The 14,175-nt window shown below is 36.5% G+C and overlaps 1 protein-coding gene across 1 annotated transcript in view; it reads right to left on the bottom strand.

Annotated features, from left to right (window-relative positions):
* SPMIP7 (sperm microtubule inner protein 7) overlaps window positions 1-14,175 on the bottom strand; it is a 69,547-nt gene that overhangs the window by 49,542 nt on the left and 5,830 nt on the right. Inside the window, exon 2 of the mRNA XM_028108884.2 lies at window positions 11,810-11,907. Coding sequence (XP_027964685.2) covers window positions 11,810-11,907 — 98 coding nt within the window. The remainder of the gene's footprint in view (window positions 1-11,809; window positions 11,908-14,175) is intronic.

Here is a 14,175-nt window from a genome sequence, read left to right as displayed (position 1 = left end):
ATTACCGGGCCATGGTATAGATATGTCACTTTATACGATATGCCAAAGGGAAGAGAAGTCCAGTTGTTCCCTGTCCTCACCAACATATGAGTTTGTCAAGCATCTTCCTCTTTTCTTTGAAAAAAAGAATTATTTCAAATTATACACACATTAAAAAAAGACTGAGGCAAAGAATTGCTAATTTGCCTCTTTTTACATCATACTAGCTCCTTGATGGTTTTCAAGCATCTTAATTTTAGACATTCTGGTAGGTATTCAGCAGTATTCCATTTTGGTTTTTATTTGCACTTCCCTCACAACTGAAAATGTTGAACACATTTTCATGTGCCTATTGGACATTGATATGTCTTCTTTTGTGAAACATTTATTTCAGTCTTGAGGGATCTTAAAAATCTTTTTGTTATCAAGTTGTGGGAATTCTTTGTATATCTTAGCTCACGGACCTTTCACAGATATTTGCAAGCATTTTCTTCCAGTTTGTGACTCACAGTTTTATTTTCTTAACAGTGGTCCGAAGAGCAAAAGACTTTAATGTTAACAGAATCAATTTTTTTCTAGACATAGTGATTTTGACGTCCTCTGTAAGAAATCTCTGCCAACCAACGTTGCAGATATTTTATCTTGTATTTTGTTTTAGAAGCTTCTTCTTGCTAGCTTTTCAGTTTAGGTCGATGACCAGCACAAAGTAATTTTTGTCATGGGATGAGAAAGGGACAAAGACTCCTCTTCCACATGGATGTCCAGCTGTTCAGAGACTATTTGTTGAAAATACTGTGTGGAAACCATTGAACCGTCTTGTTACTTTTGTGTAAAAACAGTTTATTTCTGGACTCTCAATTCTATTCAGTTGATTTCTCTGTTATTACACCAAAACAATACCGTCTTTGTGCAGCATTACTGTGGGTCTTCAAATAAGGTAGAATAAGTTTCTTACTGCACTATTTTTTTCAGGATGTAAATTAATGTAAATTTCAGAGACAAAAGCAACTTTCCACAAAAAAAGCACAGAAGAATTCTGTTAGGGAAAGCACTGCAACTGTTTGGAGCTTAATTTGAATATTGGTATCTTAAAAAATACTGATTTTTCCACTCCATGAAAATAATGTATAACTGAGTTTATTTAGATCTTCTTTTATTTGTCTCAGCATTTTGAGGTAGTTTTTAGTACAGAGTTTTGAACATCTTTTACTAAATTTTTCCCTAATATTATAGTTTTAAAAATGTTATTGTAGTGGTATTTTTATAATCTTACTTTCCAATTTCTAGACGCTAGAAAAAAGTTATTTTTTTTTGTATTTTGGCCTTCAGTCATTGACTGAGATAATAATTTATATATATATTAAAATTCTGTAAATAAAGTAAATCACACTCATTGATTTCTGAATGCTAAGCCAATCTTGCAATCCTGGGATAATCTCTATTTCATCATGATGTATTATACATTTTATATATTGCCAAATTTAACTCAGTAAAATTTCCTAAGGATTGTTTTGTTTGTTTGTAGGCATATTAGACTGTAATTTTTTATTTTATATATTTTGGTGACAGAGCTCTATTGTCCTCAATGTATTATTTGGATATGACGACATTATTTGTCCCTTAAATAATATTTGATCTTATTCCTTAGTAAAACTATATCGGTCTAGAGTTTTTCTCTATTTTTCACAATTAAAAGTGTTATGATAATCAACAAAACTATTTTCATAGATATAGGTCTATTGAGGTTTTCTCCTTGTGTCAGTTTTGGTAAGCTGTATTTTAAGTCATTTGTTCCTTATATCTAAGTTGTCAACTTCATTGGCATGAAGTTGTTTATAATACCACTTTTTAACAAAAAATACATTGTACTGAGGTATAGTGTACTTGCAATGAATGTAATCTATTAACTCATACAATTTGATGAGATTTTGCAGTTATATACAACCATGGAACCACCATAACAGACAAGATTCAGAGCATTTACATTTCACTAAAAGATTTCTCATATGTATCCCTTTGCCATCCTCATCTCCCTCTCCTCCAAGGCTAGGGCATCAGGTGATCCATTTTTTGTCAATCTGTATTGGTTTGCATTTTTAGAATTTCATTTAAGTAGAATCAATGGCATGTAATAATTTGCTTCTGACTACTTTCATTGAGTATAATGATTCTGAGTTTCATTCATCTTGTGGCATGTATCATCATTTTGGTCTGTTTGATTGCTAACTACTATTCCATTGTATGGATATGCCACAATCTGTTCATTCTTTCACATGCACATAAACATTTAGTTGGTTTCCATTTTTAGACTGTTATGAATAAAGCTGTTTTCAATATGTATGTCCGAGTTTTTGCATGGACATATACTTAAATTTGTTTTGGGTAAATATCTAGCAGTGGAATGGCTGTATATGGCTGGCATAGGTATATGACAACTATCCAAATGGTGTTCAAGAGTTTCCAAACTAGTTATACCATTTAGCATTCCCAGCAGCAGTGTGTGAGAGTCCCACTGTACTGTATCTCTGTCACACTTGGAATTTTCAGTTGTTTTAATTTTAGCCATTGTAAGGATATGTTGTCTTTTAAATTATATTTACTGATAACTCATCATGTTAAGTATTTTTTCACTGTTTATTTGCCCTTCTTCTATTTTGTGTGTATGTGTGTGCATGCGTGTATGTAAGTGTCTGTTCAGATCTTTTGACCATCTTTCATCTGGGTTGTTCATCTTGTTATCTTTAAGATAACTTTATACGTTCTAGATGTATGATTGTGGATATTTTTCCCATTGTTTCATTTTCTTAGTGATGTCTTTTAAAAATCCAACTATTTCAAAGAGTTTTCTAATATTAATTTTATGTTGAGGTCTATTATCCATTTCAAGTTAATTTTTTTTGTATACGGTAATGTAATAAAACTTGACTTTTTTCCCAGAAGGATATCCAGCTGTCTCAGTAATTTCTTTTCTTCTCCATTGAAATGTCTTAGCACATTTAAAAAAGAAAATCAATGGCAACGTAGGTAGATGGCTCTGTTTCTGGACTCTATTTTCCATTGCTTCATTTGTTAATCACTTTGCCAATTGGTACTGATTATTGTAACTTTATAGTAAGACTTAAAGTCAGGTAGCACAAATCCTCTAACTTTATTCTTTTTATTCAAAATTGTTTTAGCCATTTTGTTTTTCATTTCATAGAGATTTTATAATCAGCTTGTAAATTTCCACAAAACAGCTTCTTAGGATTTTGATAGGGTTTGCACTGAATCTACAGATCAATCGGAGAAGTATTAATATATCAACAAGTCTTCCTGCCCACGAACCTGGTTTATTTTCCGTTTATTTATGTCTTTGTTAATTTATTTCATTCAGTAATGTACCAAAGTTTTCAATGAAAAAAAATGCATTTTTTTAATTAAATCCTATGTAGTTTTTGGTACTATTGTCAATGAAATGTTTTAAACTTTCATTTTCCAGTATGTTTGCTTCTGATATGTAACATTACAATTGATTTTCGTACATTAACAATGTCTTTGCCTGTGATAAATTCAGTGATTACGTCTAACAGTTGCTTTGAAGATTTCTGAGGGTTTTTTGCAAATATCATCATATCAGGGGCACCTATGTGGCACAGATGATTAAGTAGCTGACTCTTGATTTAGGCTAGAGTCCTAACTCAGGGTCATGAGATCAAGCTCCACATCAGGCTCCATGCTGAGTGTGGAGTCTGCTTGAGATTCTTTCTCCCTCACCCTCTGCCCCTCCCGCTCATGCTTTTTTGCTCTCTTTCTCTTTTTCAAATAAATAAATAAATAAATCTTAAAAAAAAAAACAACTAAATATCAGCATGTCATCTCTACACGAGAGGGATTTACATCTTCCTTTCCAAAATTTATGATTTCTATTTCTTTTTCTTGCCTTTCTGCAATAACTTTCCCCTCCACTAAGTGGAAAATTATAGTGGTAATAGCAGGCACTTTTGTCTTTTTTCCTGATATTAAGGAAAAGACATTCGATATTTTTCATTATTTACTTTAGCCTCAGGTTTTTCACAGATGCTCTGTATCAGACTGAGGATGTTCCCTTCCGAGTCTAATTTGCTGAGAGTTTTGATCATAAACGGCCATTGATTTTCTCCCTTTTGTTAATAATACTCTTGGTCATTTCTGATACTTTGATTCTCTGTATGTATTTTATAAAGAACTTGTCAAATTCCACAAAAATACAGCTAAGATATTGATTTGGATTGCACTGAAACTACAAAACAACTTAGTAAGAAAATAGGGATGATTTTCCCATCTTACAGTTCTATTTCTATTTAACATGGTTTTCTTGTAGTCAGCATATATTCGGGTATAGATTTTTTATCCAGCATCAAAATTGCTTTCAATTTCATTATGTTAAATTGTATTTAATATAATACCTGACATAATTTGGTTTAAATACAGCTTTATTTACTGTTTGTTTCATCTGTTCTTTTGCCTTTTATGTGACTTTCTTTTGTATTATTTGAGATGTTTTTTTTTCTTTTTTAAATTTCATTTTGTCTTCCCCTATTAGCTTATTGCCTATGATTGATTGATTGATTGGCTTCTGTTATTACTGTCACTCTAAGACTTATACACCTTTAATTCTAGGGTTTAAAGTATAATATCACACCACTTCATGAATAGTGTAAAAAATTACAATAGCATATGCCTATTTTCATCCTGACCTCCCTTGTACTATTGTTATACAACTTAGTTCTGCATGTGCTATACCCCCAAAATACATTGCTACTATTTTTGGTTTAAAGATTCAATGGTATTTTAAAGACTTTCAGAATGAAAAATAGTGTTTTCTATTTATGCACATATTTAGCATTTTTCTTGACCTCATTTTCATTCCATTGTATAAACTCAAATTTCCACATATACCATATTCTTTTGACTAAAGAACCTCCTTCACGTCTGTTGGCAGTATGTCCCTCAACTTTATTTTCCTGAAAATGTCTACTCTGTCTTTCTTTTTTGAAAGTTATTAATGCTGCTTTTTTTAAAAGAAGATTTATTTATTTATTGAGAGAGAGAGAGCCCAAGCAAGAGAGGGGCACAAGGAGAGGGAGAGAGAGAATCTCAAGCAGACTCCCTGCTAAGCATGGAGCCTAATGCGGGGCTCGATCTCAAGACCCAGAGATCATGACCTGAGCCAAAACCAAGAGTGGGACGCTTAACTGACTGAGCCACCCAGGCGCCCCACTAGTTAATGTATTCTTAATTTTTTTTGATATTTAAAATATGCGTCTCCATATTCTTCTGGCATGCACAGATTCTGACAAGAGCCTACTATCATTCTTATATGTGTTCCTCTGTATTTAATGTATTTTTTCCTCTAGCTGTTTTAAGATGTTCTTTTTATCACTGTTTTCCATAATTTATGTGCATAGTTTATCTCTATACAGCTTGGCATTTGTTGAGTTTCCTAGGTCTGTATATTTATAATCAGTTAGGAACAACACGGGCCATTGTTTGCCCATTTTTCCCACTTGCCCTTTTTTCTGGGACTCCAGTTACATGTGTATTAAACAGCTCGATATCATCCCACAGCTAACTGATATTTTATTTATTCATTTCCTATTTCATTTTGGATAATTGTTGTTATGTTTTCAATTTCGCTCATCTTTTATCCTGCAGTATCTGACCTGCTCTTAAAACTATATCCATTTACGCGCCATTTTAGATTCTGTGTCTTTCATATCTCAATGTCCTCTTGAGTCTTGTTTACATACACGTTTTCCCCACCTCCATGGTGGTGGTTTCCTCTGCCACCTGAATATATGGAAGGTATTTGTAATAGCTGTTTGCACACATCCTCGTCTGCTTGTCTCTTCGTGTCTACCACTTCCAGGTCCGGTAATAATGATTTATTGTTCCTCCTGACTATGGGTGATATTTTCCTACTTCTTGGCATGAAATTACTTTTCTTTGAGTCCCTATTTTGGATCTTAGGTTATTGATTGCTAAAACTTGTTTTGTTCTTAAATAGTGTTAGATTTTGTTCCAGCACAAAGTTAAGTAATTAAAAATCAGTGGGGTGTTTTGGGGGCTGCTTTTAACCTATTCAAGCAACTGCACAGGAATCATTAGCATAGGGCTAATTAAGACTGTCTACAAAAGTGATATCCTTCTGAAGATTCTGCCTGATATTCTGTGTTCTACAAGTGGGGACCTTGACCATCCCCTGCCCTGTTTGAGCTTCAGAGGATGATCATGATCCTGCAGTGCTCTAGAGAATATCTAGCTCTAGAGAACTACTGAAGTTGATAGTTTCATTTTGTCAGTGCCCAGATCAGTGCTCACAGACGTGCACATTCTCTTGCCCAGCTCTCCAGAGCCTTTCTCTGCAACTCCCTCCACTCTGGTACCCTAGTCTGCAAACTCTGGATGCCTTGGACACCCAGAACTCCAATCTCTGTCTTCTCAACTCAAGAAGGCATGGACTTCACTTCCCTGGACTGTAACTCAGAAACTGCCTCCAGGCAGTAAGCTGGTGAAATTGTAAAGTTCACATGGTTATTTTCACTCTGTTAGACATTCCAGTCCTTCACTACCTTTTGTCCAGTGTCCGGAAACCATCATTTCTCATATTTTGTCCAATTTATTATATGTTCAAGGCAGAAAAGTAAATGGAGCACCTAATACTCTATCTCCTCTACTTCATCAATGTCTTTTTTTTTTTTTTTTAATTTCTTTTTGTACTTTCTTTTGGTTTACTTTGCTGTTCGTTTTCTAGCTTTGGAGAAGGAACATTCATCCACCAGGAAGGGTGCTACCAGCATCTAGTGGGCAGAAGCCAGAATGCTGCCAGTTATCCTACATTGCACACAACAGTCTCCCATGGCAAAGAATTGATCCAACCCAAAATGTCAATGCTGTAAGGCTGACAAACCCTGGTTGAACCTACTAATTCCATCCCGTTGATTGGCTTTTCTTCTTCAGGAATTCCGCAAACATGTATATTGTTTCTTCTTCCATCTTAACCAGTTTCACTGAGATATTTTTAACTGACTCTTCATCTCTTTTTTTCTGTTGGATGCTTTCTTGCCTTTCCTCAAAGTCCCTTCTTAAAAATTTTTAAAAGATTTATTTTAGAGAGAGCGAAAGAAGGTGAGCAAGTGTGTGAGCGGAGGGTGGGGAGCAGAGGGGCAGGGAGAAAGAAACTCTCCAGCAGACTCCCCATAGAGTGCGAAGCCCGACGTGGGGCTCGATCTCACAACCCCAAGATCATGACCTGAGCCGAAACCAAGAGTCAGAGGCTTAACCGACTGAGCCATTCAGGTACCACTGTTCCTTCTTTTTTTTTTTTTTTTAAAGATTTTATTTATTTATTTGAGAAGGAGAGAATGAGAGATAGAGAGCACGAGAGGGGGGCGGGTCAGAGGGAGAAGCAGACTCCCTGCTGAGCAGGGAGCCCGATGCGGGACTCGATCCCGGGACTCCAGGATCATGACCTGAGCCGAAGGCAGTCGCTTAACCAACTGAGCCACCCAGGCGCCCCACCACTATTCCTTCTTAAAATTTTATTTAAATCTCTTTTCCATTTCGCACAGTGTAATTCTTATTTTCTGAATGAAATTTCCATTTCTTTTATCTTTTCACTGTCAATTTTATTTGTATTTATTTTAAATTTCTGTATAAAGGCAGCTTTTCATATCCTCAAATGATTTTCTTCTGTTTTATAGTTGATTTTGGTATTTTGTATTCTTATTCAAGTATTTTGGTGCTTATTTTGATTTTTCTTTTGACTCTTATTTTCATTAAAGTATTTTGATTCTTATTTTCTGTTTTGTTACAGTTTCTTTAAACATTTATTTGGTTTTCTTCCATTCATTTGTTGGATTTGGTGTGGTTTGCAATATTTTTAGTTCAATGCTGCCCCCTTCTGTCAGTGTGGCAAAGTACAGTACTTTCTCTAATAAAAGTTGTTTTCTTACGGCAGGTGATTGTTACCAGAGGGGTTGTGTAACTTCCACTCAATTCATTCCTTCTGTCTTTCAGAATATTAATTGTTCCTCTTGCCCTCAGTTTTTTCTTTTCATCACCCAACCTCCAAACGGTGACTCTTTCCTTTAAACTTCTCTTACACAGTCAGTGCTGTTCAAAGACTGCCATCTCAAATCATGGTGCTTTTTAATTCCTTCTCTGCAGAGAAGATTTCATTCTGTTATAACATATTCATTTAAGATTACATATTTTCCTCTAGACATTATTGTACCTCATTCCCACACATTTTGCTACAATATTACTATAATCATTCAGTTCAAGATATTTTCTAGTTTCCTTTATGATTTTTCTTTGGCCCATGACTCATTCATAAATATATTTTTACATTTCCAAATACGTGATTTTTTGATGTGTCATAATTGTCTTCTGGTCAAAAAACATACTCTGTATGATTTAAAATATTTGAGAGACGTATAGAATTAATGAATCACTATATTGTACATCTGAAAATAATATAACACTGTATGTTAATCACACTGAAATTAAAATAAAAGAATAAATAAATATCTAAGCCAAAAAAATTTTAAAAATAAATATTTGAAAAATTTCTCATTGTTTTATGGTACAGTATGTGGTCATTTTTATTAATGGTCCTTGGAAAAATGTATATTTATATATGTCTATTAGGTCAATTTGTTAATTGTGCTGTCATATTCTACTATATGTAGTTTTGTCTATACTAAATCCCCCAATATCCTGTTCTCTGGTTAATTGCCACACAGTTTATAATGACTCCTATCAGCAAGAGTCATGAACAGATATTTCAGTGCCTTTACAGATTAAAAAAAAAAAAAATCTATGTTTAGCATAGAGGTCACTCAAATCCATCTAACATTATTAATGTTATATCCTAATAAGTATTGAATCTTTGCCAAATCAACTGCTGCTACATGATTGGTGTGATTTCTGTATCTTTTCTGGAAATCACGTGTAAACATAAGTAAGAATAAGAGCTATGTTAGAGACAGAACAAACAAGCAAGTAAAACCAATGGATCTACTGTTAAAAAGCTTTTGCACAGCTAAAGGAAACAGTCAGCAAAACCAAAAGACAACCGACAGAATGGGAGAAGATACTTGCAAATGTCTTATCAGATAAAGGGCTAGTCTCCAAAATCTATAAAGGAATTACCAAACTCAACACGAAGGAACAAATAATCCAATCAAGAAATGGGCAGAAGACATGAATAGACATTTTTCCAAAGAAGACATCCAAATGGCCAACAGACACATGAAAAAGTGCTCAGCATCGCTCGGCATCAGGGAAATCCAGATCAAAACCTCAATGAGATGCCACCTCACACCAGTCAGAATGGCTAAAATTAACAAGTCAGGAAACGACAGATGTTGGCGGGGATGTGGAGAAAGGGGAACCCTCCTGCACTGTTGGTGGGAATGCAAGCTGGTGCAACCCCTCTGGAAAACAGTATGGAGGTTCCTCAAACAGTTGAAAATAGAGCTACCATACGGTCCAGCAATTGCACTACTGGGTATTTACCCCAAAGATACAAATGTAGTGATCTGAAAGGGCACCTTCACCCCAATGTTTATAACAGCAATGTCCACAATAGCCAAACTATGGAAAGAGCCCATCAATAGATGAATGGATAAAGAAAATGTGGTGTATATATATACAATGGAATATTATGCGACCATAAAAAAAATAAAATCTTACCATTTGCAGTGGATGGAACCAGGGGGTATTATGCTAAATGAAATAAATCAACCAGAGAAAGACAATTATCATATGATCTCACTGATATGTGGAATTTGAGAAAGAAGGCAAAGGATCATAGGGGAAGAGAGGAAAAAATGAAACAAGAAGAAACCAGAGAGGGAGACAAACCATAAGAGACCCTTAATCTCAGGAAACAAACTGAGGGTTGCTGGAGTGGTGGGGCGTGGGAGGGATGGGGTGGCTGGGTGATAGACATGCGGGAAGGTATGTGTTGTGGTGAGCACTGTGTTGTGTAAAACTGATGAATCACAGACCTGTACTCCTGGAACAAATAATACATTATATTTTAATAATAATAATAATAATAAAGAAAAACAAAAAAACCCCAATGGATCTACTGTCAAAAAGAAGGGATATAGGAATACAAAATCACATTGTTTTTTTCACTTCTAAAAAGTATACTAAATTAGAATTGACAACAAATCTTTTATTGTGAACTTCTCAGCAATTCACAAGATCTGTCACATTCACCTGTGTCCTGTGGGTATTGTACTTAGATGGTTGCTGGATAATGTGTGGATAAGATTAGTCCTCCTCTTGTAGAGACAAAGATTCTGAAATCTGTGTGTTCTTCCTGTTCATCATCAGGGAGACAATGAATTCTTCTGAACCTGTGTCCAAATCTTCTCTAGCAGTATCTGAAATTTATGCCTCCTCATTTTCTGGTGGTTCATATTACTGTTCATCATCATTTTGGTTTATCATAGATACCATAGTATAATCTTTCACTGGTGTCTGGATTTTTCTTCAATACACCATCTTTTCCACTTCCTGATTAGTCTTTATAGGCTGTCACTTCTACATGTTTAGTAATATTTCATAAAGAAGGGACTAAATTTGCTATTTGACTTCATCTTTAGTGTTCTTGGAGTCTGATTCAGTGGGAACCTCTTTACTAATATTCCTCTATTCTATCTCTAATATCTCTAATATTTACCTCTGTGGTAAAATTAGAATGGGTAATCATGAAGGAAGAGATGGGGAAAGTAGAAATAAATCTAACGCTACAACCGCAGATAAGTTCGCAGGCAGATCAATTTTCAGAAGGGGCTTACAGAAATGGAAACTGATTCCTTAGAAGTGTTCATATCTTTATTGCTAATGGGTATGGGGTTTCTTTTTGGGGTGATGAAAATGTTCTAGAATTAGAACATTGGTGACATAGAATCGTGGTGACATTGCTCAATTCTGTATCTTAAAAAAAAAACAACCACTGGACACTCTAAATGGATGACTTTTGTGTGTATGAAATATATCACAATAAAGCCATTTTTTTTTTTTTTTAGGAAAGAAAAAACCTTGAGATATCTGTATACCCCTCGGGGTCTTCAAGTCATTTAAATATCAGGCTTTAGAGACTATACAATCCACACAGAAAAATGGTTAATAACACAATCCTTAAATTTAGAAAGATGCCTAGGTTTAAATTTTGGTTTCATACTTACTGTGGGGTTAAAAGTCAATTAGCTAATGTCACTGGGCATTAGCTTTCTCAGATAAAGTGGGGAAAACAACACTGCTTTGTCCAGAAACAGGGACGGAAACAGGATTTTTGCTCAAGTCGTACACTGTAGGAGCACTCCAGGTGAAGAGCAGGGTAGACTCAGGACAAGAGACTAGGCTATGAATCTGCAGACAACGTGGTCTCAGCAGGATCCAGCTTAGATTTAGATCTGTTTCCTCAAGGAGTCAGTCAGCCGTGGGCCAAAGTCTAAGGGGACAGTGTGGCAGGGTGCCGTCCTCCAGGCTGGTGGCTGTCTGTATTGAGTGGCCGCCACTCGGTGCTACTGGAAGAAGATGCCCTTGCCAGTACAGGGCGTCTGGGTTGGGCACTCCCAGCACTTACTACTCACTCCTCCCCATAGTCTTGCTGTAGGAAGGCCCAAGATGAGACACAGTACAATCACAATGAAGGTCTGCACAGTGCCTGGCACCTAAGAACTACTTTATAAATGGTAGCTATTTTTTTTGCAGGACATAAAATATCAGACACACGGACAAGAAATTAATTACAAATATTGTATAACACCATCCAGTCAGGAAATCTTACTGTACATGTTGCTTCTTCGTCAAATGCGTACGTGTGATTTATTGAGCATGCTTCATGACGAGGTGGTAAAGGAGTCACTTTGAGTGGGCTTGTCCAACCTGAAAACAAAAATGTATGTGCTTTGGGTTAAAAATGTGATAGAGGTTTTTTTTTTATTTTGGTTTGTTTCTTTTTCTTCCACCAGAAATATTTCCTACGAGAAAGCCACACTGTGTGATGTTAACTGACATTTCAATGGATTATATAACCACTTTTCTTAGCAGTGAGAACTGAATAGCTCTGGAATTTACATGTTAGGATAATGATAGTAGTGCAGAATTATTTGTTACTACTCATTATTGGAAGAAGTCTGTTGAGTACTATGAATCCGCAGATGAGCATGTAGATGTATTAGGGATGGTGGCAACACAGGAGTCTGGTTACTATGCAGATAACTTATCTAATGATAGAAGTCCTAAGAGACTAGCAAATATGCACACAGACTGCAACAAATATTTACTGTGTTGTAAATGGAAGTAGATGCGTACGCATCTACTTTGTGTACGCACACAAAGACAGAAGAGGGGGTTCCTGGGTTTGAGGTGCTCATGAACAAGTGGAAAATACACTCATGTTAGTAGATAGCTTCACGGTCATAATAATACTTGTTCTCTGCGTCCCGTGGGAGAGCAGAGGAAGAATACTAGCCCAGCCAGATTGTGGGGAGTTAAGAACATCTTCCTGAAGATAATATTTGATCTAACCTTGACAAAGGGGGAAGTCAGGAAGACTAGAGTCTGAGAAAGCCTCGATACACCACTGTTGACTTGGAAAACAGAGGAGGCCATGTGAGAAGGAGAACAGGTAGCCTCCAGGAGCAGAGTGTCCCTGGCTGTCCAGGACGAGGGTGTCCCTCGCTGTCCAAGACAAGGAAGCTGACACCTCTAATGCAAGGAACTGGGTTCTGTACAACCTGAATGAGCCTCAAGTAGATTTTTCCCAGACACTGCAGGTTTGGGCAGTTAGATCCTGAGTAGAAAACCAGTTGAGCCTGCCCAGTCTTCTCACAAAACCGGGAGCTAATAAATGGGTTTTGTGTTGGGCTGCTGAGTCTGTGGTACTTTGTCACAGCAGCAAGAGAAAATATAGAGGCAGAGGCAAGAGGTGAAGGCAAAGTGAGAAAGGCAGTGCTGAATCCCATGATCATTTCAGGTTTGAGAATAAGGATGATTCTATCTGTGACCCAGCTGACTGAAGGAAACCCTCAGAAGACTATTGTGCCAACAGCAGCATGATGGCACCTTGTGGTTCTATTGAAGCAGCGGCTTTGGAAAAGGAGGAAAATAGGAAAACAACAGAACCTAAGATTTGATTTTTAAGCCAGAGTAGGAGATCGGGAATAGGACATTGAATTATAGCTATGCACCTCAGGGTAGGACATTCATGCCTAAGTACGATGATGTCATTTCACTTACCTTGTTTCCGTGCCTACCGCTGCCAAACAAACACGCCAAAGCCTAGCATCTTAAAACAACCATTTGTTGTCTCCCAGCACTCTGAAGCTAGTCTGGGTGCTGTATGTCATGTGCTGTAGCCTGGGATTGCTCAAGAGGTCCAAAATTATCTCACTCACTGGCTGGCAAGTGGGTGTTGACTGTTACCAGGGAGCTGAGCTGGGTCTGCTGACGAGTGCCTTGTTTTTTGTTACTTTTTTCCCCCCTATGGGCCTTTATTGAATTTTTCACAAAATAGTGACTGAGAATCCAAAGGAAAATCCCAAGAGGTCCAATCCCAATGTGCAAGTACAAAAAAAAAAAAAAAAGTCTCCACTTGCAGTATGGTTGCTAATACAGGCGAGAGCCCAGAATCAATGTGGGAAGGAAACGGACCTCACCTCATGGTAGGAGGGTGGCAGGCACACACAGGAGGGAGTGAGCTGCCAAGGGCCACCTTTGGGACCAGCTATTACACACCTCCTCCTCATAATGCACAATCTCACCTCACCACTTTCATGCCACCAAACAAATATTAAGTCCTTTGTAAAGGGAAGCACTGTACTATTTCTTCACTTATTAGAGATTTAACATGTTTGAAACTGTGATATTTTCATCGTAAGTTGGTTTTGTGTGTAACCCATGAAACTGAGTGAGTTTGGAGGGGTCTGCCATGAACACTATTTTTCCATAGGCCCTATTATTTTTCTTATAAAACATTTCTATAATGTGTTAAAGAAACAAAACTTTAACAGAAAGATTTAAGGACTATTCTATGTATATTTTCTTATTCATGTGTTTTCACTCCTCTAATGGTTAGAAATACATTTTTTCAACATCTAAAATACCGTCGTTAGTGGTCTTCTCTGAGTTTTCTTTCTCACTATAGCTAAA

Source organism: Eumetopias jubatus, unplaced genomic scaffold (assembly GCF_037043125.1).
Source record: "Eumetopias jubatus isolate StellerSeaLion01/CBP00866 unplaced genomic scaffold, mEumJub1_p1.0 scaffold_14, whole genome shotgun sequence".
In the NCBI taxonomy this organism is placed as follows: domain Eukaryota; kingdom Metazoa; phylum Chordata; class Mammalia; order Carnivora; family Otariidae; genus Eumetopias; species Eumetopias jubatus.
This window is presented reverse-complemented; position numbering and strand designations above follow the sequence as displayed.